Source organism: Lithobates pipiens, unplaced genomic scaffold (genome assembly GCF_037356315.1).
Source record: "Lithobates pipiens isolate NorthernLeopardFrog02 unplaced genomic scaffold, aLitPip1_a1.2 Scaffold_22, whole genome shotgun sequence".
Classification (NCBI taxonomy): Eukaryota; Metazoa; Chordata; class Amphibia; order Anura; family Ranidae; genus Lithobates; species Lithobates pipiens.
Genome location: NW_027507784.1, coordinates 280,779,226 through 280,799,977, shown reverse-complemented (window position 1 = coordinate 280,799,977; position 20,752 = coordinate 280,779,226). Strand labels below are relative to the sequence as shown.

The 20,752-nt window shown below is 41.0% G+C and overlaps 1 protein-coding gene across 2 annotated transcripts in view; it reads left to right on the top strand.

Annotated features, from left to right (window-relative positions):
• Positions 1 to 19,249, top strand: part of IL21R (interleukin 21 receptor) — a 90,481-nt gene extending 71,232 nt beyond the window's left edge. For both annotated transcript variants that reach the window (XM_077449104.1, XM_077449105.1), the window contains one exon: positions 12,591 to 19,249. In XM_077449104.1, coding sequence (XP_077305230.1) covers positions 12,591 to 13,412 — 822 coding nt within the window. In that variant the 3' untranslated portion in view covers positions 13,413 to 19,249. The remainder of the gene's footprint in view (positions 1 to 12,590) is intronic.
• The last annotated feature ends 1,503 nt before the right edge of the window (positions 19,250 to 20,752 follow it).

The following is a 20,752-nucleotide window of genomic DNA, read 5'->3' as shown; positions in this document are numbered from 1 at the left end:
GACAGAAAGGATCACTAGGGTATATGGAAAGCAGGAAGGATCACTAGGGTATATGGAAATCAGGAAGGGTCACCAGGGTATATGGAAGGCAAAAAAGATCACTGTCACACATGGAAGGCAGGAAGGATCACTATGGCACATGGAAGGCAAGGAAGGATCACTATGACACATTGGAAGGCAGGATGGGTCACTATGTTATGGAAGGCATGAAGGATAACTATTGCATGTAAAAGGCAGGAAGGATCACTATGGCACATGGAAGGCAAGAAAGATTGCTATGGTATATGAAAGGCAGGAAGGAAGGATCACTATGCCCCATGGAAGGCAAGAAGGAAGGATCACTAGGACACATGGAAGACAGAAAGGAGCACTGTGACACATGGAAGGCAGGAGGGATCACTATGTTACGGAAGGCAGGAAGGATCACTATTGCATGTGAAAGGCAGGAAGGATCACTGTGGCAAATGGAAGGCAAGAAGGATTTCTATGATATATGGAAGGCAAGAAGGAAGGATCACTATGCCACGTGGAAGGCAAGAAGGAAGGATCACTAGGACACATGGAAGACAGGAGCATTGTGACACATGGAAGGCAGGAGGGATCACTATGTTATGGAAGGCAGGAAGGATCACTATTGCATGTGAAAAGCAGGAAGGATCACTGTGGAAAATGGAAGGCAAGAAGGATTGCTATGGTATATGGAAGGCGGGAAGGCTCACTATGGCATATGGAAGGCAGGAAGAATTGCTATGGTATATGGAAAGCAGGAAGGATCATTATGGCACATGGAAGGCAGGAAGGGTCGCTATGATATATGGAAGGCAGTTAGGATCACTAGTGTCCATCCTCTCCACCCACTTTTCTGTCATTCCATTTTAAATGTTTTTCAGGAATCTTCCCCACAAGTCTTGGATTCATACCCACAGTGCATGCCCTACAGCACATCATCAGGGGACTGGCTGTCACTACCTAGTTCTTGTAGCTGGCCCCTAATGATGCACTGTTCTGCCGCTGCACACCCCATCTAACACCACCATTTTCATTGGATCCGCACAGAACACTGGGCGTGTATGTGTTTTGTGTGTAACCCAACACAAAAAAGTAAGGGGGGAAATTCGGTGGTAGTGCAGTTCTCCCTTGAGATAGAAGGATGCGAAATGTGGTGATTACACAGAAACCTATGTTATTGTGTATAATAACAGCACACTTTTGTGTAAAAACTCAATTATTTTGTACCTTTTGCACACAATAGTTATGTCAGCTTCCTGCCACTTCCTCAAAGGAAGTGATTAACTAGAAGAAAATAACATTTGCATGCCTTCAAACCTTGCCACTTAACCATACACAAAAATCTGATGTGGCAGTTTTTCAGCATTTCTTTGTTTAGTCGTGTCTGTTTTGTAAAAGGAACACAAAATTGACTCATTAATCATAAGAAATATAAGGTAGAAAATACTATTGCGGAAACTATCGAAGAAATTGAAATGGTGGGGTTGATTTACGAAAGGCAAATAGTGCAGTTGATTCTGCAAGTGCAATTGCTCCAGAGCTTAGCAAATAAGGTAAAGCTTCACTTTGCAAAGAATACCCAATCACGTGCAAAGAAAATTAAAAGGAAATAGCATTTTTGCTTGCACGTGATTGGATGATGGAAGTCAGTAGAGCTCTCACTCATTTACTAAGCTCTGGAGCAACTGCACATGCAAAGTGCACAGTCTATTTGCCTTTAGTAAATCAACCCCTGTATATCTAAAGTCATAATTGTTTGGATAGAGCGGGATGTGTTGATACTCCTGTAAGGTTTTTATTTTCCATCTGTGTTCCTGCCATGCAGATTAATCCTTTCTATCTGTTCTAGTAATCAGTGTTACCAGAACATAAAGGGGTTGATTTACTAAAGTCAAATAGACTGTGCAGGTGCTCCAGAGCTTAGTAAATGAGCAAAAGCTCTGCTGTCTACCATTGACCAATCATTTGCAAAACTGCTTTTATTTTATTTTCCTTGCACATGATTGGGTATTTTTTGCTAAGTGAAGCCTTACCTCATTTACTAAGTTCTGCAGCAACTAGCAATACAACTGTACGCAATGGATATAGTAAACGTATCACCACAGAGTGGTACTGTGGATACTGCTACGATACTCAGTGTATAGAGAAAAGAAAAAAGAACTAAAGGGGCTCGGACTGTATAGGCAAAAACACTCTAGTATACTAGTAAAAATTCAATTTATTGTACATAGAAAAATATTAAAAACATTGGAGCAAGACCATATCTCAAAATCGAGTAATATAATATCAGTGTGCAAGGCCTGTATACAAGTAAACTATACACTCTTTTAGCTATTAAAGCACCTAATGGTGATTACACCAGGTGTAGCCAGTATAGCAATTCATCAAATAATTTAATTAGATTAAACAATAATAGATTATATAACAACTTGCAACTGATTATTACAACTGTTGGAGCTCTACATGTTACACGACTTGTGCTTCTTCAGGAGATTCAGAGAGACGGACTTGCTGAAAAAGCATAACAAAATCAATAAACAAGAATATATATATATATATATATATATATATATATATATATATATATATATATATATATATATATATACAGATTACTACAACATCATAAAACATAAGGATATTATTTAGGGAAGAGAGAGAGGGGTAAAAAAAGTTTTTTGTTTTTTTTTTCCATTGTGATCTGCTATGATTGGTTACAGGGATCACATGGTACCAGAAGTGGGTTGGTACAGTAATCAGTCATCGGCTTTGTCCAGCAGACACTGGATCTGTGACCAGCTGTGTCTGGCAGACACAGGCGGTCATAGATCATGCCTTGACTATAGGCCAGGCGGGAAATGGTTAATGCACATTTTCCAGCTGTGGAGGCCTGCACGATATTATGCACTGTATTTTATAGTTAAGCTAGCCAATCACAGATTACATTTGGGCAGATTTCTACTGAATTTGCCTAAATTTGAACTATGAGTAGCGCTATACACATGGGGTGGATTTACTAAAGTAGGCTGTTCGCTTTGCAAAGTGCAGTTGCATTCTGCAAGAGCAGTTCTCTGCTGATTTCCATCATCCATACATGTGCAAGCAACAAAGATGTTCTCTTATTTTCCTTGCACATCATTGGTTATTCTTTGCAAAGTGAAGCCTTACCTCATTTACTAAGCTCTGGAGCAGGTGCAATTGCATTTGCAAAGTGCACAGTCTTTTTGCCTTTATTAAATCAACCCCAAAGAGTACTCAGAGCATCTTGAATTATCTAATGGTAGAGCACAGCAGAAGTTCCCTGCTTTCAGATGGGCTGTCTCAAATAAAACATGTGAAAAACAGCCACAAGTGTTGTGATCCCCATCGGCTGTAGGTATCCACACCTCCAGGGTGCCAAATACCCCCCCCCCCCCCATCACATGTTGTAGTTCCTTCCACTAGCTTCTAAATAAATACTAGCCAGTGGGAGGAACCACAACATGCAGCAGGGGAGTAGGCATTTGACAAAATATAGATAAGTATGCAGCATTTTTTTTTTCCAGGGAGGATTTATTTAATTTTAACCCCATAACCAGTTTGACCACTTTAGTACAAGGAACGATTATGTACGTTTAGCATTAAATAGTAATGGTTTGGCAGTAAAATCCATCATGCAAACAGCCATCTAATGTCTGTGGTCAGTCAGTACTGGAAGTTTGGTTCGACTTTAGAAAGGATAATGGGCAGAACGGGTAAAAAAATTATCTTTTTTTCTCAAATATGCAACAGCTACTATATTACGTGTAAATAACCAGCTAAACCACTAAAAAATGTTTAAGTGATGCATTTTCCACCCACATGGTTTTTATTGTGAATGTCACTTCACACATGGAGGATGTGGTTTATCAAGGTTAATACAAAATATATACCAACAGTAACCATTAACCATATTAATTGTATTTGTTTTTTTATCAAAAAGAAACATAAAAGGCTGCATGTACACCTGTCTGATGAGCAATGAAAATATATTTCCTTTGCGTTTTAAAAAAAAAATGTACAGTAATAGTGTTTATGTTCATTTCTTTAAAAAAAATTCTAAATTTTTTTCTTTTTAGCCAGGTAAATACAAAATACCACATATAAATAATTTATATATTAACTATTTTCAGCTCTTTCTGTGTTTACCAGCCTAACCCTAATTGTTTTCCCAATATACTATAGAATAGACTTTATTCAGCAAATACATATACATATATGGCTGGATGAGCCTCACTCATGGTACTTGCACACAATATTGAACATCAGATTACTGGCAGAAGATTCCTGCATAAAAATGCAATCCATTATGGGGTAAAAAAAAAATCCAAGGATGGGTACTATGGTAAATGCGTGGATTTACATGTTTTTGTACAAATGGTGTGAAAATTATTCTAGCTTTACTTGGTCTAATATCGAAAACGAATAGGTTACTAAAGTTACAAAAATTCTCATATGACAGAATACAAATTGAAAAGCAATGTAATGTATTGTATTTTATTGTAACGTATGCTTTCATTTCTGAGCATTCATGGTCACACAGTTTTTATTGTACAAATACTGTAATAATTACACGAAAATCGTTCTGTTATCTTATGAGAACATTTTTGTGCATGTTCCTTCAGATATTGTTTGCAAAAACTGCCATAATCGTCTCTCAAAAGCTGTGAACTAACAAACAGATTATCGGACGATCGTTCCGAATGTGTTTTTTCTTTTTCGCCAAATATTCTCATTGTGCGTACTAGGCATTACCCTTTACAACTTCGTAGGGAGTTTCAGTTAGCGGACTTTCTATTTTGACATCCATGCTCACCGCATTCTGAGTTTCACCAAACGTCACCTTTATGCTTTGTGATTGGTGCTGGTTAACCGGTTCTGCAGTTATACTGCGGCAGGTTGGTCCGGCTGCGTGAGATGTCGTAGCTATATGTCTCGCGTGCAGTCGGCTGGGAGGGAGGGGCCGCGACTATGGGATTCGATCAGCAACTGATCAATCCCCAGGCCCAGGACAATGATATCTGGCCTGGACCTGGTGATCGGTCCTGGCGAATGAGTTGCTTCCCCTGTCACGTAAGTTGTTTAAACACTGACAGAAGTGATGTCATCTCTCTTCCTGTCGGTCTTTTCTGTTCCAGACCGAGGAGAGAAGACATCCCAGAGTGAGTTGCACAACACTACACTGACACCAGGTCACGTAGGCACACAATTCACCCCCCGATCACCCCCTCAGTTAACCCCTTCACCACCTGTCACTGCGTCACCCAGTACATCATTCAGATTTTTTTTTTATTGCTGTACTGGTGTCATTAGTGACACTAATCAGTGTTCGGGCAATTAGTATTAGACCCAGATAGGTCTACGGACCCCCCCAACCCCCCCCCCCCCATAAGGGTTTAACCCCTTGATTACCCCCTGTCACCTGTGATCACTGTATAGGTGTCACAGGTGACGCAGTTTAGCTATATTTTTTTTATAGCGTCAGGGCACCCGCCGTATTTTACCCCATAAAGATTTAACCCCCGGACCACCCGATGGGTGATTAAGGTTAGGTTTTAGTGTCAGATATGGTCTACGTCACCCCAGGCAGCGTCAGATCAGCATCAGATCCCCCTAACCCCCCCAATAAAGGTTTAACCCCTTAATCACCCCCTGTCACCAGTGATCACTTTATAATTGTCATGGGTGACGCTCTTTAACTATTTTTTTTTTTAGCGTCAGGGCAGCCGCCGTATTTTACCCAAAAAAGATTTAACCCCCTGACCACCTGGCGGGTGATCAAAGTTAGGTTTTAGCTTCAGTTACACCCTCACACGCACCATACACCTCCCTTTAGTAGTATATTGTCTAGGGTACCCCCTACCCCCCTAACCCCCCTAATAAAGGTTTAACCCCTTTATCTCCCCCAGTTAACCCTTTCGCACCCTGTCGCCAGTGTCCCCAATCAATCATTTTTCTGATCGCCGTATAAATGTCACAGGTGGCGCTAGTTAGCCTGTTAGTTATTTAGGTTCACCGTCAGCTTTTTATAGCATCAGGTACCCTCATATACTACCTAATAAAGGTTAACCCCCTGATTGCCCCCTAGTTAACCCTTTCACCAGTGATCACCATATCACCATATAAGGCACCCTGACAGATAGTTCTGACGACGGAGTTGTGGTCCCTGCCAAGGTCAGGCGTACCAGACCCCGATCTTCTTCTGCTGTCATTGAGGTACAAGAACCGCAGGTCCCTCGTATGGAGCAGAAAGCCAATACTAGTGCCGCTATTCCTTCTTGTGAACTGGCAAGCACCAGCGGCCTAGTACATCCTGGTCATACATCCGGCACTGCAGTAACAATTGGTGATATGGCAAGTCCCATAAGTGCAGTTCAAGCTTGTGAGGTGGCAAGCACGAGTAGTGTTCCGCTGCCACCAAGAAGAAGATGAACACAGGCCCGTCGAGCCAATAATGCCCTTCCTGCTGTATTCGCCATTCCTAATTGGGAGCCCACCACTTTTGCAGCACCCGTACTTCCTCCATTCACTGGCCAACCCAGAATTCAGGTGGAAATAGTCTATAGCTCTATTGTGGACCAAAGCAATTTGTATGCTGATCAATTCATCACTGCTAATCCCCAGCTGACCCTTGCCAGAGACTGGAAATCAATTATGGTTTCCGAATTTAAGACCTTTCTGGGCCTATCACTCCTCATGGGCATAACTAATAAGAGTTGTGGTCATATTGGTCCACTGACCCAATTCATCAATTGCCCTTGTTCTCTGCCTCCATGACCAGGACACGATACGAGCAGATCTTACGGTTCATGCACTTCAATGACAATGAACTCTGTCGTCCTTGGAGTGATACTGGATTTGATCGGCTCTACAAAATTTGGTCCCTCGTAAACCACTTGAACCAACGTTTTGCAGCCTTGTTTACTCCCAATCAAGTTGTCTACGTTGATGAGTCCCTGATTAAGTTTTCTGGCCACTTGTCTATCAAACAGTATCTTCCCAGCAAGCGTGCCAGATACGGGGTCAAGATGTATAAGCTCTGTGACAGGGCCACGGGCTATACATATAGTTTTATGGTTTACGAGGCAAGACATAGTCACATAGAGCTGGAGAACTGCCCTGACTACACAGGGAGCGCTGCTAAGATAGTGTAAGACTTGGTGTCACCCTTATTCGGAAAGGGGTACCACTTGTATGTGGACAATTATTACACGAGCGTGACACTTTTTAGTCACCTTTTTGATTATGGAATTGGAGCATGTGGCACCGTGCGATCTAATAACCGGGGCTTCCCCCAACAGCTTGTAGAATCCAGACTTAGACGGGAGGAGAGAGCCTGCTTGAAGTGTAATAATTTGTTAGCAGTGAAGTGGAGGGAATCACTGAATGTTTTTGTTCTGTCCTCGCTTCACGCAGACACGACAGTCCAAATTCCTACGGCGACCGGTGTTGTGGAGAAACCCCTCTGTGTCCACGAATACGACCTTAACATGGGAGGGGTGTACCTCAACGACCAGCTGTTGGCGCCGTTCCTAATTGCCCATAAGGCCAGACGCTGGTACAAAAATGTGTCTGTTTATATATTTCAAATGGTCTTTGCTGAACGCTTTTGTGCTTTACAAAGCTTCAGGACGGACTGGATCCTTCCTTAAATTCCAGAAAGAGATCGTCAGAGCCCTTCTGTTTACAGACTCTGCTCTTGCCCAAATTCCCAAGCCAAATGCAGTGAGCCGGCTGCATGAGAGGCATTTTCCGCATGTCCTCCCTAGTACTCCTACCTAAAGAACACCCCAAAAAAAGATGTCCCGTCTGCAGAAAACGCGGATTTAGGCATGACACCCGCTTTTATTGTCCCTCCTGTCCTGACCAACCTGGTCTTTGCATTGGTGACTGTTTTGAACGCTACCACACACTAGTTGAGTATTAGCGTAGGGTATAGTACCACACAGTCCTAGGCACACTAACATAGGGTCTCGAAAGATGTGATGGCCATCACATTTTGAGAGACCCTAATCTGCCATGTTCACTCTACAGTTTTTTTACAGTTTTTACAAAAGTGAAAAAAGTGAAAAAAAAAACAGACACACAAAAACCGTTTGGTTGTATTTTTCTTCTCTCTCTCTATTGTTCTCTCTCTTATGTTCGCTCTCTACTGTCTGCTCTACTGTTTGCTCACTATTGTTCTATATCTATTGTTCTCTCTCTGTTTTATTTTTACTATGTTTTGTTGTATTTGCTTTGCATGGATTCAGGTGCAGCGCGGGTTTATTTATCTTGACAGCAACAGCGCTTGCTCCTATCATACATAAAGCCGTGACTCCAACGCTGTTAGAGGTGATTTCACCACCACAGTTAAAAAAAAAAAAGAGCACATACACCAAAGCATGGGGGCAGGCGTGGAGGAGCGATTCACTCCTAACATTAGGGGCGGATTGCCCCCATGCTTCGGCATATATTTTTTTAGGCACAGATTGCAATGTTTTATTTTTACTATGTTTTATTGTATTTGCAGTGCAGGTATGGTAAGTCTTACTGTTATACTGTAATGTTTGTTTTATTGTTAACCATCATTTGCTTAGCAGGTACACAATTCAGCTGCAGCACAGGTTTATTTATTTTGACAGCATCAGTGTTTGCTCCCACAATACATAAAACCGTGACTCCAGCACTGTCGGAGGTGATTTCACCACCATAGTTAAAAAAATGGTGTATGCCCATCATTAGAAGTGGGAGGATGAAGGGGGGTAATCTAATGGTGGGCATACCCACTGATCAATCTCTATTTTTATTCAGCCCACAGGCTGCAATAAAATACAACAAGGACCAGCAACGCACTGGTATGTTGCTGGGCTTTGAGTGGTTATACCAGAATGATGCCTGCAGGCTTTCATATAAAAGAAATCCTAGCGGCTAATTGGCCTCTAGACTGCTTTTATAAGCAGTGGGAGGGAACTATCCCCCCCCCCCACCATCTTTCATGATTTTCTCTGGCTCTCCTGTCCCAACAGGGAACCCAAGAATGCAGCCGGTGGTTCAGCCAGCTGACCATAGAGCTGATCAGAGACCAGAATGGCTCCAATCATCTCTATAGTAAGAAACCGGAAGCTACAAGCAATTCAGCGCTTTTGGGAAATTAGCATAGCATTTTATCACAAGATCTTGGTGTGGTCAGATGTTTTGAGGGAAGTGGAGAGATCTAGGGTCTAATAGACCCCAATTTTTTTTCAAAAAAGAGTACCTGCCACTACCTATTGCTGTCATAGGGGATATTTACATTTCCTGAGATAACAATGAAAATGATAAAAAAGAAAAAAGATGAAAGGAACAGTTTAAAAATATAATATATAAGCAAAAAAAAAAGCACCCTTGTCCCCCTGCGCTCATGCGCAAAGGTGAACGCAAGCTTGGTCTGGTGTCATATGTAAGCAGCAATTGCACCATGCATGTGAGGTATCACCACGGAGATCAGATTGAGCGCAGTAATTTTAGCAGTAAACCTCCTCTGTAAATCTAAAATAGTAACCTGTAAAGGCTTTTAAAAATGTATGTAGTTTGTCGCCACTGCACGTTTGTGCACAATTTTAAAGCATGTCGTGTTTGGTATCTATGTACTCGGCATAAAATCATCTTTTTTATTTCATCAAACATTTGGGCAATATAATGTGTTTTAGTGCATTAAAATTAAAAAAGTGTGTTTTTTCCCCAAAAAAATAGCGTTTGAAAAATCACTGCGCAAATACTGTGTGAAAAAAAATTGCAACACTCACTATTTTAATCTGTAGAGCCTTTGCTTTAAAAAATATATAATGCTTGGGGGTTCAAAGTAATTTTCTTGCAAAAAAAAATTCTTCATGTAAACAAATAGTGTCAGAAGGGCTTTGTCTTCAAGTGGTTAGACGAGTGAGTGATGTGTGACATAAACTTCTAAATGTTGTGCATAAAATGCCAGGACAGTTCAAAACCCACCCCAAATGACCCCTTTTTGGAAAGTAGACACCCCAAGCTATTTTCTGATGGGCATGTTGAGTCCATAGAATATTTTATATTTTGTCACAAGTTGCGGGAAAATTACACTTTTTTTTTTTTAAAACAAAGTTGTCACTAAATGATATATTGTTCAAACATGGCATGGTTATATGTGGAATTAAACCCCAAAATGTATTCTGCTGCTCATGTGTGAGACTTTTTGGGAGCCTAGCCGTGTACAGGACCCTAAAAACCAATCCCCGCCTTCAGGCTTTCTAAGGGAGTAAAATGGTGATTTCACTTCCTCACCACTTCCTCCCCATTGTGCTATCTTGGCATTTTATGGCCTTCGAAACTGCGATAGGTAGTAAGGAGTGAAATCAAAAATTTGCACCCTTCGAAATCTTGAAGGTGGTGATTGGTTTTCGGGGCCCTATACGTGGCTAGGCTTCCAAAAAGTCTAATGCCCTGTACACACGGTTGGACTTTCCGAAGGAAAATGTGCGATCGTATCGTGTTGTCAGAAAATCCGATCATGTGTGGGCTCAATCGGACTTTTTCCGTCGGAATTTCCGCCACACAAAGTTTGAAAGCTGGATCTAAAATTTTCCGACAACAAAATCTGATCTTTTAAATTCCATTCGTGTGTAGACAATTCCGACAAACAAAGTGCCACGCATGCTCAGAATAAATTACGAAACGAAAGCTATTGGCTACTGGCCCGTTTATAGTCCCGTCGTACTTGTTCTACGTCACCGCGTTCCGACGATCGGATCTATCGAAAACTTTGTGCGACCGTGTGTATGCTAGATGCTTAGATGACTAGGCAAAATCAATCTCTCCTATAGAAAATCTTCTATATGTCATGCACTCTCGTTAAGTGGAGGAAAATTGGAGATGTTTGGGAACAAAGGCATTGCAGTAGTGGTGTGATTCAGGGCCAAGCTAACCTCTAATTCTGGTTCCTTGGGCCCATCTTCAACCCAGGTAAAATGTGAAGTTAGTAGATTGGGCACCAGAACGATATACATTTTTTTGGTAACTGTCATGTAGTCTGGAAGGCAAAGTAGCTGTAGTGGAATTTACTAAAATGGGCCGAAATTTTTTGAAGCAGCTGCGCATGGTAGCTAATCGACTTCTAGCTAAAACTTGTTAAGTTAAGCATTCAAAAGGAAAGCTAGAAGCTGATTGGTAGCTGTGCAGTTGCAACAGATTCTGACTGCACCAATTTTAGTAAATCCCCCTCAAAGAGTTTTTATTAATAGTTTCAGGCATCCACAAAGAGAAACACAAACTTGACATTTCTTGTTAGAATATAGACACAATTATACATGTAGCAACTTAAAAAACATACATCTACAGGCCAGAGGTATGAACACTACAGTATACTTTATTTCAGGTGCTTTCTGATATAGGCCTCGTTCACATGGGGCATATAATACTGTATTCCTGAACAGGGCCGCGTTTACCGTTTACGGTGTTCCATGTATCTCTAATGAAGGCAGCCATATTGATGTCTATTGGGACACAGCCCTGCTGTGTCCCAATATGATGTCCGTGTGGGTGCAGGCGTGTTCCCAAACTCACTCTGTGTGCATGCATGTCACATGCCCACAACCACAAGGATTTCATATTGGGACACAGTGGCTGTGTCCTTACAGAAATCAATGGGACTGCCTGCATGGAACACCCAGCCCTGTACAAGTGAATGACGCCATAGAGAGGCTTCTGTGATATGTAGATGTGTATTTCCAAATGAAGGTGAAATTACTGCTTTCATTGGGTTTCCTCCATATGTAGGCATGTGCTTTACACACCACCAGATCTTACAGCAGTAGCAAGATGTTTGCTCTGCTGAAGCTTTACATTTTGAGATTAAAGCCCATGTTTAGTTAAAAAAAATTATCAGCACAAGGGACAGTACTCCCATTCAAGAAGAGTCCTTTGTGCTGGCAACTGCTGTCTTAGTTAAAGTCTTAAGTCCTCTGCCCCCCCCCCCCCCCCCATACCCCTGCAACCGTTGGACCGGTATAGGCAATCATCAAGAGTACTGACTATTTCTACCCTTTCTACCCCCTCCTCCATTCACATAAACTGTACTATAGCTTTCATCAAGGAAAAGAGCCTTGATGAATATAGGGCAGGCAGATAAATGAAAGGCCCGCCTCCTCCACTCATAGAACACATTACATAGATGGAAGCTATAGTACAGCTTCTATGAATGGAGCGGCAGAAAGCCAAAAACTTGATAGGTGCCTTTAACAGGTCCATCAACTATCAACTGTATTAATCCCACCCAGCAAAGGACTGAAATTTTCAACTAAGACAGCAGCCACTAGCACAAGGGATACTTCTCATTGAATGTTAGTACAATCCCTTGCACTGATTTTTTTAATTTATTTAAACTAAACTTAGGCTTTAATACTAGATATCAGCAGGCAAAATCTGTAATTGCAGATAGAGAATTACAATTTTCTATAAATTCCCTTTACTTGTAAAATATTTTTCATTAGCTAAATAATTAGAACTGACAGAAATAACCAGAAAGTGCCTTCTGCTGCCACATAATCAGTGGTTTATATATTCATTTTTTTCAGAGCTGGCTGGGTTCTTCTTACTACCAATCAACACCATTTGATAGCATGGCATTCCCAGAAATCTTTGAAGTCTACAGCCAAGGTTTACTAAAGAATGCATCTAAGCAGAATCTCAACAGCTTCGAAAAACAGAAGTTTTTACTTACCAAGCCATGCCCAAGTAGAGACAACCAAAACTTCAGGAAGTGTGACTGTAATAAAACAATTCTAGACCAGGTCTTTGAAAATCTACCCATGGGCACTCAGCCTTGTCCTCACTTCAACACCAGGGATGGTCTGGAAGCTGCCATGGATGAGAATGCAGATGACAGCTACCCTTATGTTAACCTTGACAGCAACAGCAGCAAACTGTTGAACCCCATGCTTGAACAGAAATCAGATTCTCAAGCTGCCATAAACTTTTCAGCTCACTCTAACGTTCGTCTGCATGAAGGTTTCCTGGGACAAAATATAAGTATTCTGGACTTGGTGCCAGCTTCACCAGAAGGATGGGAGTTTCAAGATTCTCCAAGCCAGGATGATGATGAAAATGTTTTTTACAATGACAATTATAATGCCTTTTCTCCAGACTCAGGGGATAGTGCTGATTTTGGCTATCCTAGGATTTGCTTAGATTTGGACACCATTGACAGTGGTTTCTGTGATTCTGAATGTGGGAGCCCAGTGGACAGTGATTTTGGAAGCAAAGACACACCGCCAAAACCACTCAGCTCGGACACCTACAGTAGAGAAGAAGAAATTTATGAAAGAAATTATGTGAAACAGTGGGTGCCAAGTCATTCTGTATTAACTGAATCCACAACAAAAAAACTAACAGAGTAAAGTATTTTATCTGGGTCTTTAAATACTTTGATGTGTATCTTTGAATGCAATGGTTTGATCTATGCAGACACTTTTCTTTAAAGTTTCACCAGCAAAATGATGGAAGATGGAAGGGTGGGATTTGGTGGCACTGAGAGCCAAGCGAAGGTCATCCATGCAATAGCATAAGGCAAAAACAGATTTCGATAAAGCCTTTGGTCCCTTTCTCCCGTAATCCATTTGGAAATCTAAAATGCTAAATTTAATACGGATATTGGAATTTTGGTCAGGACTTTTGAATTCATGAAAATGTCATCCAAATTTGACAATCAACTCTACTCCCTACAGGGGACACAGACAACAATTAAAGCCTAATAGAGGCACTAACCCTTATCCAATTTATTCAAATCAAAATATTTCAGATATAGTTTCACTTTTCAGCTGAAATTTCTTTGTGTATTTTCTATTATTATTATTATTTTGCCTTAGCTTAACTAACCTTGCCTCCTGTCATACAGTTTCAGTCCCATTGATGTAGCAAATAACGACAACTCTGATTAGACATAAAGCATAATATATTTCAAATCAATAGGAAGGTCAGAGTATTGTATCAATAATAGCTACCTATAACTGATTGCTGGTGTTCCTGCCTTGATGGCCATTGTTTCAAATCGGACAAGGTAGCCAGAATGGAGTTTCCACCCACTGCATTCTCCATTGAGTACTATAATAAATATATTAACTGTCTTCCATCTAAAAAGAACTCTGTTTGCTAAGCACTGAACACAGTGCATAGCTAGCATGTACAAATGAAAACCACCATTGAATGTATGTAGGGTATGTTCTATGTAATTAAGACATGTGAGCACCTAAATGCTTGAAATCTCTCTGTTTTAATCAATGGATGGTTTTCATTTGCTGACCATGCTTGTTCACTGCTTACCAAGAGTACCAGTAAGCAGTTTTTTTCTATGGATTTTGGAAAACTGCAGCTTGAAATAATTAGAAAAAGTGAAACGATAACAGCAATAAAACTGGAGTGCTTGCTAACAGTGAGCAACTCTATTCCCTAATTGATTATCCTAGGGAATAATAGGTAATACTGCATTGGTCACCATGTGCAACAACTGTCCTTGTGTTCCTATGTTATTTTCTCCACTCTTTATAAAAAGGCTACTTAAGCCTTGTACAGTACACACTATCAGTTTTTTTTTTCATTCAAACCAGCGAGCTGAACAAAAAAAAACAGGTGCTCAGGAAGAAGGTCCTGTACTAACAATCTGATGTTAGTATGGTGATCGACAGACCTTTTTTGGTCATGCCCCTTTGACAGAAGCCAGACCTTTGATCAGCTTCTGTCAAACTGGCTGCCGTACACACGGGCTAAACATCGGCCAGTTTCTATTGAACTGCCAGGTATTTGGCATGTGTGTATGGCCCTTTATTATGGCTTACTCATCAGTGGTGCTGCAACGGATTGGTTGTTTTTAGAGGTGCAGCCATGGGTACTTCTTCACGTCTAGTAATACCAATGGCAGCATCTTCCCTAACAACTAATTTGTGTTATGCCGCGTACACACGGGCGGACTGTATGGCCTACTTAGTCCGTCGAAACACATTTCAGCGGACAGTCCGCTCGTGTGTGGGCTTCAGCGGACTTTTTCAGCGTGCAGTCTGGCGTACTAAGTATTTCGGAATTTTCGAAATTCTGTCCGTCGTACTTTGGTTTCAGCGGACAATCCGCTCGTGAGTAGGCTAGTTCGACGGACTAAGAATGGCGCATGCTCAGAAAGGATTTACACGGCGGAAGGTTGCATTGCTGTGTATTCGACTTCCTATTTCTAGTCCCGTCGAACGTGCTGTACACATCATCGCGCAAGCTTTCGACGGACTGTTTGTGCATCCGTGTGTGGTCAAGTCCGTTCATTCGAAAGTATGACGGAATGTCCGTCGGATTGTATGACGGACTAAGTAGGCCATACAATCCGCCCGTGTGTACGCGGCTTTAGAAGGACTGATTTCAGGGAAGGGCTAACAGTATAAACAGCCAAGTGGATACAGTATAAGTGCTTGTGTATATGTGCAAATACTTTAAAGTGCACACTTGCATTTGAAATCAGTTTCTGAGATGAGTTAGAATTCTTTGACAGGTGCATTTTATATGAATTTGACCTCTTTCTGGACTATACTTTTAAGCTGCATCTCCTTGCCCCAAACTACTTTTGCTTTCCCATTGACTTGTTTGGGGAAAGTAGTTCTGATCTGAAAAAAATAAAATCAGTGACATGGGCCCCAACTCTTTCCCTAAAAGCCTTTTTTAAACTGGACATGTAAAGTTGACCATACACCAGTAGAATTGAATTAAATAATGTTAATTTTCAGAATGTTTGAATGTATAATGGTTAGTGGTGTCAAATCAACAGTCATTTTAGTAATGACAAAATTCAGAGGAGCAGGATAGAAAAAGTTTATCATCTCGTATCCAAAGAAAATTCTAACCGTGAATGTGATTTCCTTTTCAGAAAAATCTTACAAATTGTAATGCACATGTGCTAGGCACATAAGAAACATGTTTATTAAATCTGGAATTCCATCCTACTTAGCACATCCAGGTTCAATGTTAAGGTCCTTAAAGAAAATATGTATGAGACTTGCTTAACCTGTCAAAGGATTTGAACTTCTGTTCATGCAGTTTTGAGACTTACACAGCTCTACTACTCAACATAACCATTTTGTGCATATCATGATACCTGTTCTTCTGTGCTGCAATTCAGTAATGCTTACATGTCTCTTCCATACCCCCAAGTTTGTGAATGGACAATGAAGGAACAGTCGCTTTGGCCAGAGGTAACACAAGGCTGAGAACTATCTCTCCAACCACTTGTGACAATATATAACCAATGCTGTAATGTGACAGGAAGGGGACTGAGTCATGCGTTCTTCCAATATCTGGATGCACCAGGTGTTTCCTTTACTAACAGTAGCTAAATGGGGGAGTTTGAAAAAAAGAGCATATACTGCTGAGGGTGGTAGTAAATCAAACCTGGTGATTTGGTCTGCAGGGGAAAAGCACAGGTATGCCATGAATCGATAACAAATTTGATTCTAATAGGGATGAGCTTGTATTCAGCTTGGGTTTGGTCTGAACCCATGTTCGTGTGATCCCAGAAGGAAGCTGTCAGTGGCAAGCCAACTAACTGCAGAAAAATGATTCGCTGCCCCACAGTTGCCCATGCACAAAGGGATGGGGATGCTTATGATATCATTCACCTAATTTATTAACATTACTGATATGCCTGGTTGTTAGGATCAGCAGCATGGCCAGATGGACTGCAGACACCCTGTTGGGTATTTCTGCCAAGAAGCTGCTTCTCAAGTCCTGGAACACAAGACCAATGGATATGGCTATAGTAACCCCAAGAACCAGGCAACACCAGTTTTGTAGTACACCAGAAATAGAACTGTTTATTGGAACAAGAATACAGGCTTTTATACACTTGAGGAGGAGGTTACCCCCTCCTGATCATATTACCCTAACAATACAACTGTAACCAGAAACTTGAATTCACATGAGCTAATTAACTAATTATTTAAACAGCCTAGGTGACTCAGAGGCCTGACTTTTCAGGTCAGCCTTGTCGTCTTCTAGCTCAGAAGACGCAATCCACATTATCATAAGTCAAAACACAGGACACCTTTACACAATAGCAGGAGCTCCCAATAGCAGACTGTCTGTCTCCTACATTGTACAGAGGCCAATGTGATCAGCTCTTTTAATTAACATGTGTAGTTCAGAATCAAATAAACCAGGAATAGTCTTTGAATATTTCCTGGGAAACATTATGGATAAATATTACTGTCCCATTTTCTTGGTCACCCTGTGCCCCTAATAGACACAGGATGACTTAAACATAAGAGGAACATGGGGGGGCTGAAAAAGGTTTCCCAGTTCTCTCCAAAAGCCCCTGTCCCCGCTAGGTCTGTCAAAGGCTACACTCAGGAAATTAGGACCAGACAATATATGCTTTACGTGAATTTTATTTACAGGAAAACAAAATTCTTCCAAACACCAGCAAACATGAAAGTATAAGTGAACCAAAACACACAATCACAGTATACTAATAACTAACAAACAGAAGCCTAACAACTAATTATATACAATATATACAAAATGGGGAACACCGAAAAGCATGGAAAAACTAAAGGTGCAGGGAGCAAATAGGAAGGGGGAAACAACAATGGGATCGGGAACAAGGGAGAACATGTACAAGGTGGCAGGGTACGGGGTAGGAGCAAGAGGAGCGTCTAGGCAAATACAATCCGGCAGCAGCAAAACACTAGAGCCAGAGGCACTTAATGGGGGGGGGGGGGCAAAATACTCTCACAGCAGCCAACATCAGATGGAAACTGATTATTGGGTCTGCTGGCTGCTGAGCCATACCCAGTGGTGGACACTGAAATTACCATCCTCAGCCCAGGGAACCACAGTGCCACTAGCAGGTGATCTAGTTCCTGACACTTTTACTGACAGCTTTCTTCTGGGTTCAGATTGAACCCAAGCCAAATACAAACTCATCTTTTGTAACTAATAGTTACACAATGCTACAGTCCTGTTCTGGCTGTCATTGCACTTGACTTTGTAAATAACCACCAATGTACATAAAACCCACATGAAGGCCCTTCAGCTTTAAGGGCACTTTCACACTGGGGCGGGGGGGAGCTTTAGGTGGTATTTCTAGCTATTTTTAGCCCTTTAGCGCCTGAAAAATGCCTCAGTGTGAAAGTAGCCTAAAGGAATATGAAAATCGGCATAAGGTCTAAAGTTACAAATATATTTTAGTTTTAGTTTTTAGAAATGGAAAGCCCCTGTAAATAGTTACTTCTGTATGTATATATCAGATGAGAAGGAAAAGGTGTAAATTCTCCTAATGAATAATTGATTTATAAATAGATTTTCACTGAAGCGGGAGAAAAGAGAAAATCCTAAAACTGTGATGTGATAGGTCTCCAGCACTTAGGGGTTGATTTACAAAGACTGCAAAATCTGGTGCAGCTCTGTATAGAAGCCAATCAGCTTCCAGGTTTTTTTCGTCAAAGTTTAAAGTGGATGTAAACCCTCATATATACCCAGTGAAGTGAACAGCCTCAGATGATACACAGGGATGAAACAAATCCTCCTACATAAGTTTTACATGTATATCTGCTGTCTTCAATTTTATATACTGAAACCTCAGATCATTTTAGGAGATTTTCTCTTCCTGTTTAACACAGAGTGTGAAGTCTGGGCATACAGCCAAGACAGCTGATTGGAGGAAAGGCACACACCCCCTCTCCACATAGGCAAACTCTCAGAGGTGTTCTGTGACACAGCAAGCTGTCTGCTAATCTATTTATAGCTCCCTCCACACAAAATGCAGCCTGCTTTTATCTCGTGTCTGAGAATTTGTCAGAAGTTATCAGGCTGATAACAGAAGAACAGAGCAGCAGAAAGCTACAGGACATAGGGCATTCTCAAAGAGAGATAAGAAAACAATGCAGATATATGTGCCCAGCTCAAATTTCATGAATTGGGTTTACATCCATGCAAGCTGAAGTTAGAAGCTGATTGGCTACCATGCACAGCTGCACCATATTTTGCACTCTACGGTTTTAGTAAATCAACCCCTTCTCCAGAATCAAAAGTATTAAATTATTTTTCATCATTATTTTCTTTTTTACTTGCACTTGATTTCTTTACTCTTTGACTTGCTTTATAAAGTGGCTTGCCTTTTACTTCAATAAAGACTTATACCTGCCATTACATAGAATGGATTTATGTGACAGAAGAGAACAATCCAAATAAAAGATTGTATTTATAAGTGTTGCTGCTTTTGTTGTTGTATTAAATAATCACCATAACCTGATTAGTGGTTGAATAGGAATGAACATAGGAAGCCATAACTGCTCTATGCTATTCGTATGTGGCCCTATATATGTAAACTTGAAAGGAGCTGCGCTAAAATATGACAACACTCATCAATTCAATATAGTGCAAAAAACACCATAATAACACTTAAAATTTACTATAACATGCAAATTATGCATAAAGTGCTCTGGAAATATAAAGTGCAAAAAGTGACATAAAGTGCTTCAAAAATATCAAATACATATAGTGCAAATCAACAGTGACAAAAATGAAAACAGATAAATGAATATAAATAATTCAAAAATTTAATTATATATAGATGCCTAATTCATGTGTCAATAGCACACAAAACAATAGTAAATAGATCCAATAAACAGGACCATGTGTCACTATCACGTGTAAATTAATCAAAAATTAATCCATTAAATAATAGTCCACAGATATTCTATAGATCTTCAACACCAACGTGACGATTAAACTTACACCCAAAGATGTCTGTGAGCCACCTCCACCACATATAGACAAACTGCCGCTTACCGGAACTCAATGGTCCCTTATTACAGGGGACCACACAGCGTATTGGATTTGGACCACAGCCCAGGATGGAGAAATTATCACAGGACTCTTATAGCTAGTTTAAACCATCCACCACAAGGGGCCGCACTTGCGCTCCAATGAGGAAAAGATATCCAAGCACCCCCTGGTTAATCCTGAGGTATATGGCAAAGTTCTGCACTGGAGTGCAGGGCTCATAGAAAGACAGGAGTATCTTTGTAGTAGTGGTATGCTGAACTTACAGAAACAGAGAGGTAAGAATATACACTCACCGGCATGTGCATGACTTATACCAATGGCTTATATAAGTGTACCTGAGGGGCAGGGAATGCCTCGGCTGCTTATGATTGGCATAGAACAGTGACAGCTTCCTGGCGGGCTTTTTTACATGGGTTCAGACTATAAACCGACCACACCCAAGCTCATTCCAACAGCTGAATCCTACTGATCATTTTAGGCCTCATGCACATGGATTTTTATTAGCTCCAATGTGCTCAAGCATGAAATTCACAGCACTTTTTCCCACCCTGGGAGCTGCATGTGCTGTATACTGTTGCCAATACATGCAAATTGCTGTACATGGCCATACGCATGTGAATGCTGACTGCTTCTGCATCAGCATTTACTCCTACATGCGTGTAAAGTGCATTTCCCCAAACACACCATTCCCGTTTGGGGAAATACACTGTACATGCATACATGGGTAAACACTGATGCAGACATCATCATCATTTACATGGGTATGGCTACATACAACCATCCACTTGTTTTGGAGTGTTATGCAGCACATGCAGCTCCCTGGGTGCAAGAAAGCCCCTGGATGTTTCATAGTTCCCAATTGTCCCTGATTTTGAGTGACTGTCCCAGATTTGGAACAAAGTTTCTCTGTCCCTCTTTCCTC